The sequence below is a fragment of the Octopus sinensis genome, linkage group LG1 (assembly GCF_006345805.1).
Source record: "Octopus sinensis linkage group LG1, ASM634580v1, whole genome shotgun sequence".
NCBI lineage: Eukaryota > Metazoa > Mollusca > Cephalopoda > Octopoda > Octopodidae > Octopus > Octopus sinensis.
The window spans coordinates 156,668,064-156,683,400 of NC_042997.1; the positions used below are offsets into that span (position 1 = coordinate 156,668,064).

Below are 15,337 nucleotides of genomic sequence, written 5' to 3' on the forward strand. Positions count from 1 at the left end.
GATGGTTGTTGTATTGGGTGAGCTTCCACACCCAATGCCACCAAATTTCAAGCAGGGGTATAACAAAAGTTTTCCATTAAGATTTGTGATTAAATTAATGAGTAAGGTTAATATTTATAATGAATTTACCATTTTCGTTGGGTGTGCAGCACACACTGAGCATACCCGGAATATATGCCCCTGGTCAAGACTGAATTATCCTATATATCCTTCCAATTCTAGCTTGTCAAGCCACCACATAGGTCTTACTATTATTTGCTGAATAGCGGGTGTTTAGGATGGATCAGAAAGTTGGTGAAAGTGGGGTGAGATTTGTGCAATTGAGTAGAGAGGTGGAGAACTGGCAGAATCATTAGCATGCTAGGCAGGCAGAATGCTTAACAGCATTTGAATCATCTTTACATTCTGATCTCAAATCTCTCATGGCTGACTTGCCCTTTCATTCTTTTGGGGTTGATAAAATAAGTGCTAGTTGAGCACTGGAGTCGATGTAATCAACTTACCCCAGTCCCTGAAACTGCTGGCCTTGTGCCAAAATTTGAAACCATTTGATGCAAAGACTAAAATACTTGGATGTTGTGGAATTGGGAATGTAAAGCGGGAGAGGGCAACCCATAAAATAAGGTATTTTGCAATGAAGGTAATGCTCAAGAAGAGAAGAATGTCTAAGTGTTGTGTGAAATTCTTGACAAGGTGAAAGTTTTAGAAAGAAAGAACTGATAGCATTAGTTTCTAAAATCAGAATAAATATCAGAAAAACATTGCATCAGAAGATCATTGCTTCTCAGTCTGGTCTGTTTTGCTTACCATTTTTGCCAGTGTATAAAATGCACTCTTGCGTACAAGACATCTCTATTTAACAAGCATATATTGTGGGAAGGCTGTGTGATAAGAAGCTTGCATTTCAACCACATGGTTCCTGGCTCAGTCCCACTGCATGGCCCTTGGGCAAGTGTCTCCTACTATAGCCTCGGGTTGACTAAAGCCTTGTGGGTGGATTTGGTAGACGGGCTGAAACCAGCCCATCATATATATGTGTGCATGTGTATCTCTGTGCTTGTGTTAGTCCCACACCACCATTTGACAGTTGGTGTTGGCATCGAATAATATTTTGAAGTGGTTTTGTTGGGAAAATGTATGATTCTATACCTGTAAACACAATGTTGTGACAGAAACCATAAACTTGTCATGAATAAACTACATTATGGGAATAATGGATTTCATTTTTTATCTTCTTTCAGATCAACTGTTATAGTTTAAATTTTGGTTAACAGAATTGCCCTACTAGATGTAAAACTAGTATTTCTGGTTGTGATGTTTTATGGAACTTCAGTCGCCCACCAGGGTGGAGTACCTATATAGTTTTGTTGTCAGCTATTCCTTGCCAAATAGCTGACAGGTGGATGAAAATTTGTTAACATTCCTATCATCTTTCATGGAGATTTGTAGTTAGACAATAAACAAATGTTTTATTAACTTACACAGTCATTGTCAGACATATATTAGGTATGGGTCATATATGCTGGTGAAGGCAGTATAATGAGATGATGTGACCTCCTCACATATCTGCCAACTTAGTATATAGTGTAAGTAATTTTTTGTTTTATGCTTACATACTGTGATATTTTAGCTTGTGTTCAACATATTATTAGTAACAATTAGTGTATGTAGCAGACTTATGTTCATCTGGCTCCCCAGTCAATGGCATTTGGTCTCTAATCTGTAATATGGCCATGGTAGACATAGGGCAATTCTTTTCATGCATTTAAAAATAGGAAAAGTGTGTCACATATACTGGAAAATATGGCAAGTAAACTTTTAATTCCCAAATAGATCTCATGCTCTGGTGGGTATCATCAGTGATGTTTCTGAGGCCTTGGTTGGTTTCAGGTCTTTCCACACAGACCTCCTCACCCACTCGATCTAGCTGAGGTTGATCAAATTGGAACCTGCATCCCAGTAGCAGCAAACTGCTGATATACCTTCTTTATCCAAAGCCACTTAATGGCTTTCTCTTCAGCTTCGGTGATAGAATGTATGGCTCTCCTCTTTGCTGTACCAGTAACTCCAAACATGGGCTTCCAGTATTTGGATCTAGTGAGGCTATTGATACTGTAGCTGTATTGGCTTGTATGTTTTTCTTTATGTTTGTATGGACTATATGAGAAAAGAATAGTATTCTTAGGATAATATTGTTATAGTTATTGTCTAACTCCAAGTCAAGCCTGATCAAGCAGACCAATGATCAAAGACTTTCCAGTCATGACAGTTCCATCATTTAAGAGTATATCTATGACTACATTGACCAATGCATCCATTCTTTTATTTAAGGTGGTAGATGGTAGTGATATTTGAGTGTGATTTTGCTGCTAATTCTAGCTAGACAAATGATTGTAGAAATTCCTCATTGGATTGTAGTGTTTTTTTAGTATTAAACAGACAAGACACATCTCCCCTTGGAGAAAACAACTTCTCAAAAGTTTCTGTAACTATTTCTGACAGGCAGAGACATGAGAAGCAGATTTAAACTTGCAAATCAGCAGTTTTCAGTCCAGTATCATATGTGACTGGCTGTTGTTGACTGATTGATTTGTTAATCTAGTATACATGAATAATTAGGTTAATATGGTTACTAATCACACTATAGACATTGCCAATAATAACAATGAAAATACCAACTCTAACGATGATGATAATAATGATAATGATAACTTACTTGTAGTATTGACTCACTTCTATTTTGTATTGTGTTTTTTTTATTGCGTAGTTTCTGTTTCTAGTCGTTACTCAGAAACAAATACACATACGAATGCATATGCATATGAATATATGCATACTACTAGAGGCATAGACATGCATATATATATATATATACATTACATGCACATAAGTGCACTTGCACAGGCATGCTCCCATGAATACATACATAAGCACATGCATATACATGCACAGGCATGTACATACTGGCATACACATTTTTGTCCATCAAATCCAAACCTGACAGTCTTCTTCATTGTGACTACATTTTGGTTATTGATGTACAGACAGGATACGTAAATGTTTAAGAGAAGGTGCAGCTGTAACTGTGTATGTGTGTTAAGGTTAGGGGTACAGGCATGGCTGTGTGGTTAAGAACTTTGCTTACCAACCACATTGCTTTAGGCTCAATCCCACACTGTGGCAGTTTGGGCAAGTGTTTGGTATATCCTCAGGCTGGAACAATGACAGGCAATGTTGATCTTGGCAGGATTTGATCTCAGAACATAAAGGATTATAACTAAACACTGAAAGGGATTTTGTTAGATGCTCTGTTGAATCTGTCACTGCCTACCATTTATCTCACAGCAACAACAATAACAATCCTTTCTGCTATAGGCACGATGCCTGATATTCTGGATAAAGAAGCTAATGAGTTACATTGACCCCACTGCTCAACTGGTACTTATTTTATTGACCCTGACAGGAAGAAAGACAAAGTCAAGCCTAGCATAATTTGAACTCAGAATATAAAGACAGACAGAGTGCCATTAAGCATTTTGCTTGGCATGCTACCATAATAATAATAATAATATGACATTTATTCCTTTGGATATTGGTGCATTTAGCACAACACCCAAACCACTACCTGTAAGGCTGAAAGCTATTAGAATTGAGACTCATATTGTTGATCTGCGTTAAAGTGTAATCCTGTATTCTGTAAGAATCTTAAAGATTTTTGAAATTTGAGGAGACATGTTTTTACCAAACCTCATGACAGCATCTTCCTAACTAAAATAGCTTGTAATTTCTTATGACTAACTCTGCCATGCCAAACTATAAAAATGATAGTAAAAATAGTAAAAATTCATAGGATGGGGAAAATGATGTTGTGATGTTCATGTTTCTCAACGAAGTAATTAAAGATTTTCAGCTAGATATTCATAAAATTTAAGCCGGGGTGATTTGTTAACTTGAAAGAGAATTACTTCTGTAATACTGATTATGATGATTATGGAGAAATAAGCAGTTTCAAGGCCAAGTTAAAGAACAGTAGACAATATACTGTCTGACATTGACAACTCCGAGAAAAAGTAGCTGAGATATATATATTTTTCTTTATTCTTTTAATGGATTTAGTCATTGGGTTGTAGCCATACAGGTTTAAGCCAGTCATATTGACTCCAATACCACTTTTAGCTTGGTACCTATTTTACTGGTCTTTATTCCATTTATCAAATTAAGTTAAACTTTGGCTTCCATTGACAATGCTACTTAATTCAGGTAAACATAGACATAGACATATGGATATAAATGCATGTTCCCCCTCCCCTATTCCTCGTGTGTGTGTATGTATGTATATATGTATATATGTATATGTATATATGTATATGTATATATGTATATGTATATATGTATATGTATATGTATATATGTATATGTATATATATATGTATATATATATATGTATATAAATATATGTATATGTATATATGTATATATATATATGTATATAAATATATGTATATGTATATAAATATATATATATATTTATCTCCACTACACACATTTTTTTCTCTCCTTGTTTTTTCTGTGTCCCTTTCTGTAGAAGAGCGTAGGCTCGAAGCGTAAAAGACTTTTTCTATTCCTGTGCGTTATACTAATACATCTGTTTGTTTTGTACACCACCTGTCTTTGTCTTTTGTTTTTTTCGTAAACTCTCCCTATATATATATATATATATATCTCGGAATGGTCATTTTTTTTTTTTTTTTTTTTTGCTTTTGCCAACATGAACCGTATATTCATTCTTCACTTTGGATTTATCCTTGTTCATATTTTAGTGTCCTTTGTTTGGAAATCTTTTGTCACTCATCCTGTGACCTCTTCAATGACTCCCTAGCCCATGTTTCTCCTCCTGTTCTATTTAGTCCCTTTCTGACTTTCTATGGTGTGTGCATGCATATGTCTGTGTTTTGTGTGTGTTTGTGTATATGGATTTGCTTACTACTGTTTGTACCCATGTCATTTTTTTTCTTTCTTTATACACGTACAACAAAAAGGCTGAGGACTATAGTCATCAATACTGAAAGTGGAATAGATCAAGATAACACATACCACACCTTTTACCTAAGAAAGACAATGTATGTGATAGTTATGATAGTCATAAATGGAAATCTTAATTAGAATATGGATATAATTAATCATATTTAGTTGACATTTCTTACTGGTAATGTCTTTTTGATATTTAGATGGAACAAAAAACTATTTTTATTGTTCAAAACATAACTAGAGTTAAAGATTGAAGATTAAGCTGTATGCCCTTCATCTCATCAACAGCTTTACAAATGTGGACTGCAACAGGTAGTGAGACATTATGAGACCCTTCTGGTATATGCCAACCTGGAAAAATGGGTGTAAAAGAAATAATGGTGATTAGAGTTTAACTAAATATTTTTTGAGGATTACTTATGTACTTGGTTAAAAGTAACTTAGTTTGATATCTTTTGCCTTTTATTTTTACTCGTTTCAGTAATTTGACTGTGGCCATGCTGGGGCACAAGCTTGAATAAATTGTAATCAAATGATTTGACCCCTGTACTTATTTTTTTTAAAGCATATTACTTATTCGATCAGTCTTTTTTTGCTGAATCTCTAAGTTATGGGTATGTAATCACATCAGCACCAATTGTTAAGCAGTGATGGGAGACAAACACCGACATAAAGACACACACGCACACATAAAAATGGAACAAAAACGCAATAGAGAACATCAAAACATTGACAGATAGACGATACAAAGGTGGACAAGAGAAAAAATTAGGACAGGCAAAAAAAGACGAGTCATTCATGGGTTTCTTTCCTCAGTCAAGTTCCAGAAGTCACAACCATTTCGGGCTATATACATACATACATACATACACACACACACACACACACACACATATATATATATATATATATATATATATATATATATATATATAATATATATATATATATATATATATATATATGACTTGCATATTTCAGTTTCCATCTGCTAAATCTACCCACAAGGCCTTGGTTGGCCTGGGGCTATAGTAGAAGACACTTGCCCAAGATGCCAAGTAGTGGGACTGAAACCAAAACCATGTGGTTGGGAAGCAAGCTTTTTACCATAGAGAAATTTCTGTTTTTAAATGTCAAAATAATTTAAGTTTCTAGTTTCTTTTTCTTCCTCGATATGTTAAAAAATATACTTTTGATGACTTTTATTCAGCTTTAAGGAGATTACATAATTAATTGTTAAATTTTTGTTAATTAACAAAGGATATAACAAATAAATATATCAATAAGTGGTTTATTCAAGGCTGTAACTTGTAGTGTCATTTCCTGAAGGCTAAGCTTGTTTTAAGTTGCTATTATCATGATGAATGATTGCTTGAACTTTTAATCTTTGAAAAAATCTTTTTTGCAGTTTTTCTGTTAAAAGCCTGTTCAGCTTGAATATCAAAATGTTTTCTTGATAATTAGAGTAAACCTTTGCAGTCTCACATGAAAAAGGCATTACTTCTTTTAATATCTTCTATTATGTATATATGTATATATATATACATTATTAGTTGCTCAAAGTCGGAAAGAAGCAGCGTACACTAAAAGAAAAACTGAGTGGTTATACTGTCATATTGTTGAGTAATATGTTTCTGGGTAAGCCCAGTTATATGGCATGACCAAGAATATACTACTCAACAATGTGTGTGTGTAGTTCTATATTTAAGAGTTGAGGAATTATTTACATTAGACCGATATTTGTCCACATCTTGTTTGTTGTTAACACCAGCTGAAATACATACACTACAAGAAAAACTGGTTGTATTGTTTGTTGTTTTGCATATCAGAGGATGAAATTCATGAGAAGACACTGTGAGACAGGTCTAGTCTATATTATTCCATGGAAAAATTAACATTAAAAAAATATGAGGAAATGATGCTAATTTTCACATGCACTTGTTTACAATATTGTACATTTACTTAGTGGTTCTCTCAACTTTACTTTGGCAAACAGAGTTAAATCTCTGATTTGATGAGGTGTTTTATTAAGATTTCTTCAGTTGAAGTGTAATTTTTCTTTGGAGTTGACTCCATATTTGCTGGAATGATAAAAATATTTTCCATTAACTAATATTTAGTATATGTACATACAGATGTACACACATACATACATATATATTTCTTTACTACCCACAAGGGGCTAAACATAGAGGGGACAAACAAGGACAGACAAAGGGATTGAGTTGATTACATCAACCCAGTGCGTAACTGGTACTTTATTTATCGACCCCGAGAGGATGAAAGGCAAAGTCGACCTCGGCAGAATTTTTGAACTCAGAACGTAACAACAGACGAAATACGGCTACGCATTTCGCCCGGCGCGCTAACGTTTCTGCCAGCTACACACATATATACATACATACACATGCAAACACACACATACATACATGCATGTATGGGCACACACACTGACTCACTCACATGCGCACAAACAAACAAAAGGGGATGCAGTGTAAATAACGGACAGAGTTTTGACTATTGAAAAGGTTGCAAGACGCAACGAAAATTTTAGGAAAATAAAAATAAAAAATAAGTGGAAATTTTACCGGTGAGTGTAAGGCACATTATAAGGCACAAAAAGAGAATTACTCGCCCCAGACACAACAGAATATGCTTCAACACACGAACTCATATAAAGAATCTTGCAAACCAAATCCCAAAACGAAATAATATTTTACTTTACGGCATAATTATTTTTAATTATCTTTTCAATACTCACTACCCTAACCTATGTTAACCTGCATCATCAGCAAGATAAAGAAATCATTCATCTACTTTTTGCTGAAAGACAAGAGCATGAGTTGAAGAATGCACCTTGAATATACCACACAAAGGAAAGTAGAAATTTTCCCACAAGTTACCTTGCAGGATATATCTAGATGTTTTAGTCACTATTCACCTCATTCCCTGCTGCTGAACTAAATATAGTTATCATTTAGCTACATATTTGTTGATATCACAAGTGGCTGGTACATAATTGATCAGGAATGTACCAAGGAATGATGTGGTTACTTTATATATATGAAAAAGAAATTGTTTTAGTAAAGTAGTGAAAAATACCTTCTGAGTGTTCTCATTACAATGATAATTGTTGTTGTCATTTGTCATCCTCTTTCTCCTTTTATGTCTATTTTTCCACAGTAATGCAGGTTGGAGGTGTCTCAAAAAGTCTTGTTCTCATTTTTCAGCAACTACAGTAAAGTAACATATAATAATGGAGAAAGCTAGCCACCTTTGTTGTGTATGTCATTTTTGGCATGGTTTTATGGCTAGATACCCCTTTTTAGCACCAACCACTCAACAGTATAAACTGGGTACATGTTATCATACCACTTCCATAAGAGATATCTTTGAAAATACGAAAGAGTCTTTACAGTCCTAAACTATCCCAAATCTCCCCCCTTTTCTCTCTCTCTCTCTCTTTTTTTTTCGGTATGATTATTACAGTTAGCTGACCTTCCTATCATCAAGCACTCTATAGCACATACTGACTGCATTTTATTGTGCTATCCAACCTAAAGAGGTTGTTTCTGATGACTAAGTACTCCTTTCTACCCTATATTTGCATTTCTTCCATCATATATAAAAAGACAAAAAATTTCAAATATGCCACTTCAAATAATTTAAAATCCATTGTAACAGATTCTGGAATATATAATATCTATTTGTGTTATGTGATGGTATGTTATGTTTTATGTTATGGTATGTGTTTGTGTGTTTATATATCATTGCTATCATACAAAAGTATTATGAGTCCAAAATGTTGCTTTTTTGGAAAACAAAAAAATAGTTCCACCATTCCATTTCTTTTTACATTAGCAACAGTTTCAGCTTAACACAAATACTTTGTTGGGTGCATGAAATCGTAAACTCTATGCATATATGATATTTTTAGTCAGAAATATTTTTGCAAAACTAAGCACCATTCGAGTGTGATGGTTACCAGCGTCACCTTACTAGCACTTGTGCCGGTGTACAGCTGACACGTAAAAAAATAAAAACACTGTTTGGGCGTGGCCATTGCCAGTACTGCCTGACTGGCCCTCGTGCTGATGGCACGTAAAAGCACCCACTATACTCTCGGAGTGTGCCAGATCATGATTGGAGCCTGGTGCAGTCAAATCGTCTAATCCATGCTAGCATGGAAAGCAGACGTTAAACGATGATGATGTTGTATGTGGGACTTATTACACTTTTGCAAAATACTAAACCACTGTCCAATCTTCATCTGAAGCTGCTGAAGATATGATAGTTTGACCAAATGTACCAGCTATTGCGAGCAAAATTAAATACCCTAAAAATGCATTTACTAAATTTGAACATACAACAGTTTAACATAAAAGCAACGATATATATATATATATATATATATATATATTATATATATATATATATATATATATATATATATAAATCAAAATCAAATCAAATCAAATCAAACCAAATCAAAATAGATGAACATCAATGGAATTTGTATCTTTGTGGTACCAGTACCGGTGGCACACAAGAAAACCATCCGAACATGGCCGTAGCCAGTACCGCATCGACTGGCCTCTGTGATGTGGGCACATAACAAACACCATCCGATCGGGCCGTCCGCCAGCCTCATCTGGCACCTGTGTCGGTGGCACATGAAAACACCAACCGAAGACCCGGCAAGACTAGTCAGGCCATAACCCATGGCCCTACTTGGGACGTAGTCAGTCCACCTGTGCATACCTTCCTTCCTTCTTGTGACACTTGTGAAGACCTGTTGAGGCAAGTGAAAATCAAATCAAATCAAATCAAAATAGATGAACATCAATGGAATTGTATCTTGTGGTACCAGTGCCGGTGGCACACAAGAAAACCATCCGAATGTGGCCGTAGCCAGTACCGCATCGACTGGCCTCCGTGCTGTGGGCACGCAACAAACACCATCCGATCGTGCCGTTCGCCAGCCTCATCGGCACCTGTGTCGGTGGCACATAAAAACACCATCCGAAGACCCGGCAAGACTAGTCAGGCCATAACCCGTGGCCCCTACCTGGGACGTAGTCAGTCCACCTGTGCAACCTTCCTTCTTGTGACACTTGTGAAGACCTGTTGAGGCAAGTGAAAATCAAATCAAATCAAAACAAATCAAAATAGATGAACATCAATGGAATTTGTATCTTGTGGTACCAGTGCCGGTGGCACACAAGAAAATCATCCGAACGTGGCCGTAGCCAGTACCGCATAGACTGGCCTCCGTGCTTTGGGGACGTAACAAACACCATCCGATCGTGGCCGTCCGCCAGCCTCATCTGGCACCTGTGTCGGTAGCACATAAAAACACCATCCGAGCGTGGCCGTCTGCCAGCCTCGTCTGGCACCTGTGTCGGTGGCACATAAAAACACCATCCGAGCGTGGCCGTTCGCCAGCCTCGTCTGGCACCTGTGTCGGTGGCACATAAAATCACCCACTACACTCTCGGAGTGGTTGGCGTTAGGAAGGGCATCCAGCTGTAGAAACACTGCCAGATCTGACTGGCCTGGTGCAGCCTTCGGCTCCCCAGACCCCAGTTGAACCGTCCAACCCATGCTAGCATGGAAAACGGACGCTAAATGATGATGATGATGATATATATATATATATATAAATTTAGAAAAAGCACCTTTTATCAATTCAAAATGAACAATTAAATTACACCATCTAGAAAATTACATTTAATAGAAATATTAAAAATAAAATAACAATAATATACCGATGATTAAGTAAATTGCAAAATAAAAATAATAAACATATATATATATATATGTAATAATATGATTCGTATGGGATTTAATTTGATGATGATGTTATTCAACTTTTTCTTTGTATTTCTTTCAGTTTGATGCTGAATTTCGCCGATTTGCCATTGATAAAGATGGCAACTACCAGTTCGAGGACTTCCATGAACTGGTGGAAAAACTTCATCAGCTTCATCGCATTCCATTTGTGATTACCTATACAGACCCAGCCCATGGTGATCTGCTTCCTATTAATAATAAAGACAATTATTTAAAGGCTGTCTCTACAGCTCGACCATTGTTACGGCTACAAGTGCAGCGGAAAGGTCAGTTTTTTTTTGTTTTTAGATGTTTAATAAATGATAATTTATTAATAATTGATAAATATTCAAAACCAGGATTATGTACATCAATCCCAGTCAGTGATACAGTTTGTTCACTTTTTCTACAAAGTCTCATTCTCTTTATTTACTAAGACTTGTTCACTTTACTAGGGCTGGTTCAGTATTTACTAGGTATAGTCTTTCAGTTGCTTCCCTTCACTCTTAGGATTTGTATTGAGGTAAAGCGAGTGATAACTATCTATCTATCTAACTGGGTGGCCGGCTGACTGGCTATCTGTCTGTCTGTCTGGCTATCTAACCATCTGTCTGTCTGTCTAACTATTTGTCTGTCTGTTTGTCTAACTATCTGTCTGTCTAACTATCTAATTATCTATCTGTCTGTCTAACTATCTATCTATCTGTCTGTCTAACTATCCATCTATCTATCTATCTGTCTGTCTAACTATCTATCTATCTGTCTGTCTGTCTAACTGTTTATCTGTCTGTCTGTCTAACTGTTTATCTGTCTGTCTGACTATCTAACTATCTGTCTGTCTAACTATCTATCCATCTACCTGCCTGCCTGTGTGTGTGTGAACATTGCTTCTCAATTTGTGATTGTGAAAATTGATGAATATAGAGTTCATTGACCATTTGAAACAGCTGTAAAGATGTAACTTCTCTTTCCATACCTAATTAAGTTTCTATCTACCTTGAGGTAGATTTTCTATCTACCTTGAGGAGCCATCTGGACACCTCATCTCACCATTTATCTCTTTGCAGCTCCTCTACATGAGATTTCTTCCCCTCTCATATTTTAACCACTCATCTTTTAGCATAAAGCTGTTCTCTTCCCTTGGGGTTCACAGTCTTGCAACATGCATGGTGACCTCTCCAGTGTTAGTGGCATAAAAAAAAACACCCAATACATACTGTACAGTGGTTGGCATTAGGAAGGGTACCCAGCCATAGAAACTATGCAAAATGCAGACACTGGAATATGATGCAGTCCTTGGACCCATCAGATCCTGCCAAACATTCCAATCCATGCCAGTGTGGAAGATGGAGATTAAATGATGAACTAAATGATAAGGATTACCATCATCATTATCATCGTTTTAATGTCCATTTTTCCCATACTTGCTTGGATTGAACTAAGGTCATTGAGGCAGATTTTTATAGCTGGATACCCTTATTGTTGCTAACACTTAACCTGTTTCCAAGAAAGGTAATATTTTCCCATGATCAGATGTGATGTTGCAGAATATTGGAAATGAATGATATTCACTTACAACAATCACATAATGTCAAGACAAAAACACACACACACACACGTCACTAAAGTGACTAAGGGTACTAATCAGCACTAGTATTGCTAGAAATAAAAGCCAAAATAATTCAATAGCCATGAAAAGCACTATCTTAATGACTGACAGGGGAGGTAAGCTTCCTATAGCAGCAGGCATAGCCAGATCATCGATGATTTTGCATTCCTTTGTTACATTAGTGACATCTATATTTCTGCCTTTAAGTTGTAAAATTGTGAATAAGCCACCCATATATATATATATACATACATACATACATATATATATATGTATGTATGTATATGTATAGGTGCAGGCGTGGCTGTGTGGTAAGAAGGTTTATTGCCTCAAAAGGTTTTTGTATAGCAAAAATGTAAGAGGTTTATTGCCTCATTAATGTGTTTTTTCTTTTCTTTGTTTTTGAACTGTGTAAGAGGTTTATTGCCTCGATATGATACTTTAAAAGAACAATGTTTTAGAGAAGCAAAAGTCGGCAGGCGCTTTTCGTCTTCTCCCATCCTTATCATCCTTGTATCATTATCATTCATCTCATTAATGTCCGTGTCCAACCCACAAGCTTCCTTACTCTATGTACTGCCTTTATGGCAAATTTAATAAAATAAAGAAGCTTGCTTCCCAATCATATGGTTCTGGGTTCAGTCCCACTGCATGGCACCTTCAGCAAGTGTCTTCTACTATAGCTTCAGGCTGACCAAAGCCTTGAGTGGATTTGGTAGACAGAAACTGAAAGAAGTCCATCATATATATATATATATATATATATATGTGTGTGTCTGTGCATGTGTCTGTAATTATACCCCCCCCCCACCATCACTTGACAACTGATGCTGGTGCGTTTACGTCCCCATCACTTAGCAGTTTAGCAAATGATACCAATAGAATAAGTCAACTAAAGCCTGTGAGTGGATTTGGTTGACGGAAATTGGAAGAAGCCTGTCATATATATATGTGTATATATGTTTGTCCCCCCACCATCATCTGACAACTGATGTTGGTGTGTTTAAATCCCTGTAACTTAGCGGGTTGGTAATAAGAAACCGATAGAATAAGTACTAGGTTTACAAAGAATAAGTCATGGGGTCGATTTGTTTGACTAAAGGTGGTACTCCAGCATGGCTGCAGTCAAATGACTGAAACAAGTAAAAGAATAAGAGAATATATGACAAATTTCTTTTCAGTTTCCCTCTATCAAATCCACTCACATGGCCTTGGTTGGTCCAAAACTGTAGTAGAAGACACTTGCCCAAGGTGCCACACAGTGGGACTGAACTCAAAACCATGTGGTTGGGAAACAAACTTCTTAACCACACAGCCTCATTGTGACAGAAAGAGCATATCTCTTGTTCATCCAACAGGCTATTTTGAGGATTGAGAATCAATAAATATGAGTATACTACCATATAAATAACTGGTGGCTTACTGAGATTCTTTTACTAGTCTCAGCCATTGGGTTGTGTCTATTCTGGTACCATTATATAGATTTGTATACTGCAATATGACTTGATGTAACTTCAGTGTTTAGAATAAAAGGAATCAATACAATAGCCGGTATCTGTTTTATGGATTTTGTGTTGTCTTTTAGAAAGGCATTCCTAAAAATGTCTTGAATATTTGATTTTTACTTTTATCAGTAAAGTCAAACAATGATTCTTATAAACATTGCTGAAATAATAATTGGGTTATAAAATGTATAGAATTATGGGTTGGTGAAATGGATAAGCAAGAAAATGAAACATCGGTATTTTCCTGTTGTTCTTCTAGAGTGTAACTAATATGGTGACATATTTAATATGATAAAAATTGACTCTTATGAAATAGCTATATAATTTCCTGGTTTTAATTAGAGACACAGGCATAGCTGTGTGGGTATGAAGTTCACTTCACAATCATGTGGTTTCTGGTTCAGTCCTACTTCACAGTACCTATGGCATTTTCTACTATAGCCTTGGGCTGACAAATGCCTTGTGGTTGTGACGTTGTGTGGAACCCTGTCTTGTGTGTATGTATACACACAGACACACGCACACATTGATTTCCCTTAAGCATAGTGATACCAACAACCAGTTGTTAAAACTCAATATTCTAATGCTTTGACATTGTCAGGAGAGTACAGTGCGTAATATCAATAAATCAATTGCAAAAGAACAGGAGTTATATAATCACCTTCATTAGACTATGGTTTTTTTTGCTATAAGAAACAGTGAACTCTGAGCTGAGTGCTTGTGCAACATCTTATAGCTTCTGTAGAGCTATTAGAATTGTGTATGTTTATTTTTTCATCACCATTGTTTAATGTCCACTTTCCATGCTGGCATGGGTTGGACAGTTTGACATGGAGCTGGTTAACAAGGAGCTGTCCAAATTCCAATTGCCTATTCTGGCATGATTTCTATGGCTGGATGCCCTTCCTAAAACCAAGGAGTTAAATCATAATTTACACACACACATATTGAGTTACTATAGAATTTATTGTTGTCTAACAATAGTTACAACTAGCACTATGCCGGGTCATAGTGCTAGTGCATGCATATACAGCTGCGTGCATGTGCACATACATGCGAGTACTGTCCAAATCTCCGACCAATCACATACAGCTAGCAAGCTTTCAATTGGCGTATCAAGTTTCGGGCATTTTGATTGGATTTTGGATAGAAAATTCACAAAAAAGTCACTTCTATTGATTTTTTTAATGGCTTTGCGGGGTGACTGGGGAAATGTAAAGATGTGCATGACCACTCTTGGACGGTTTTGAATCACCATAGAAAGTGTGAGCCCTCTAACTGAAAAATTGTGGATTTGTATAAAGGACATGCACACACACACACACACAGATATTTTGCCGCTTATATATAGAGAGATGATGTC

The 15,337-nt window shown here is 36.2% G+C and overlaps 1 protein-coding gene across 2 annotated transcripts in view; it reads left to right on the forward strand.

Annotated features, from left to right (window-relative positions):
• The window catches only part of LOC115211867 (partitioning defective 6 homolog beta), an 80,533-nt gene that overhangs the window by 53,515 nt on the left and 11,681 nt on the right, over positions 1–15,337 (forward strand). For both annotated transcript variants that reach the window (XM_036505862.1, XM_029780603.2), the window contains exon 2: positions 10,922–11,147. In XM_036505862.1, coding sequence (XP_036361755.1) covers positions 10,922–11,147 — 226 coding nt within the window. The remainder of the gene's footprint in view (positions 1–10,921; positions 11,148–15,337) is intronic.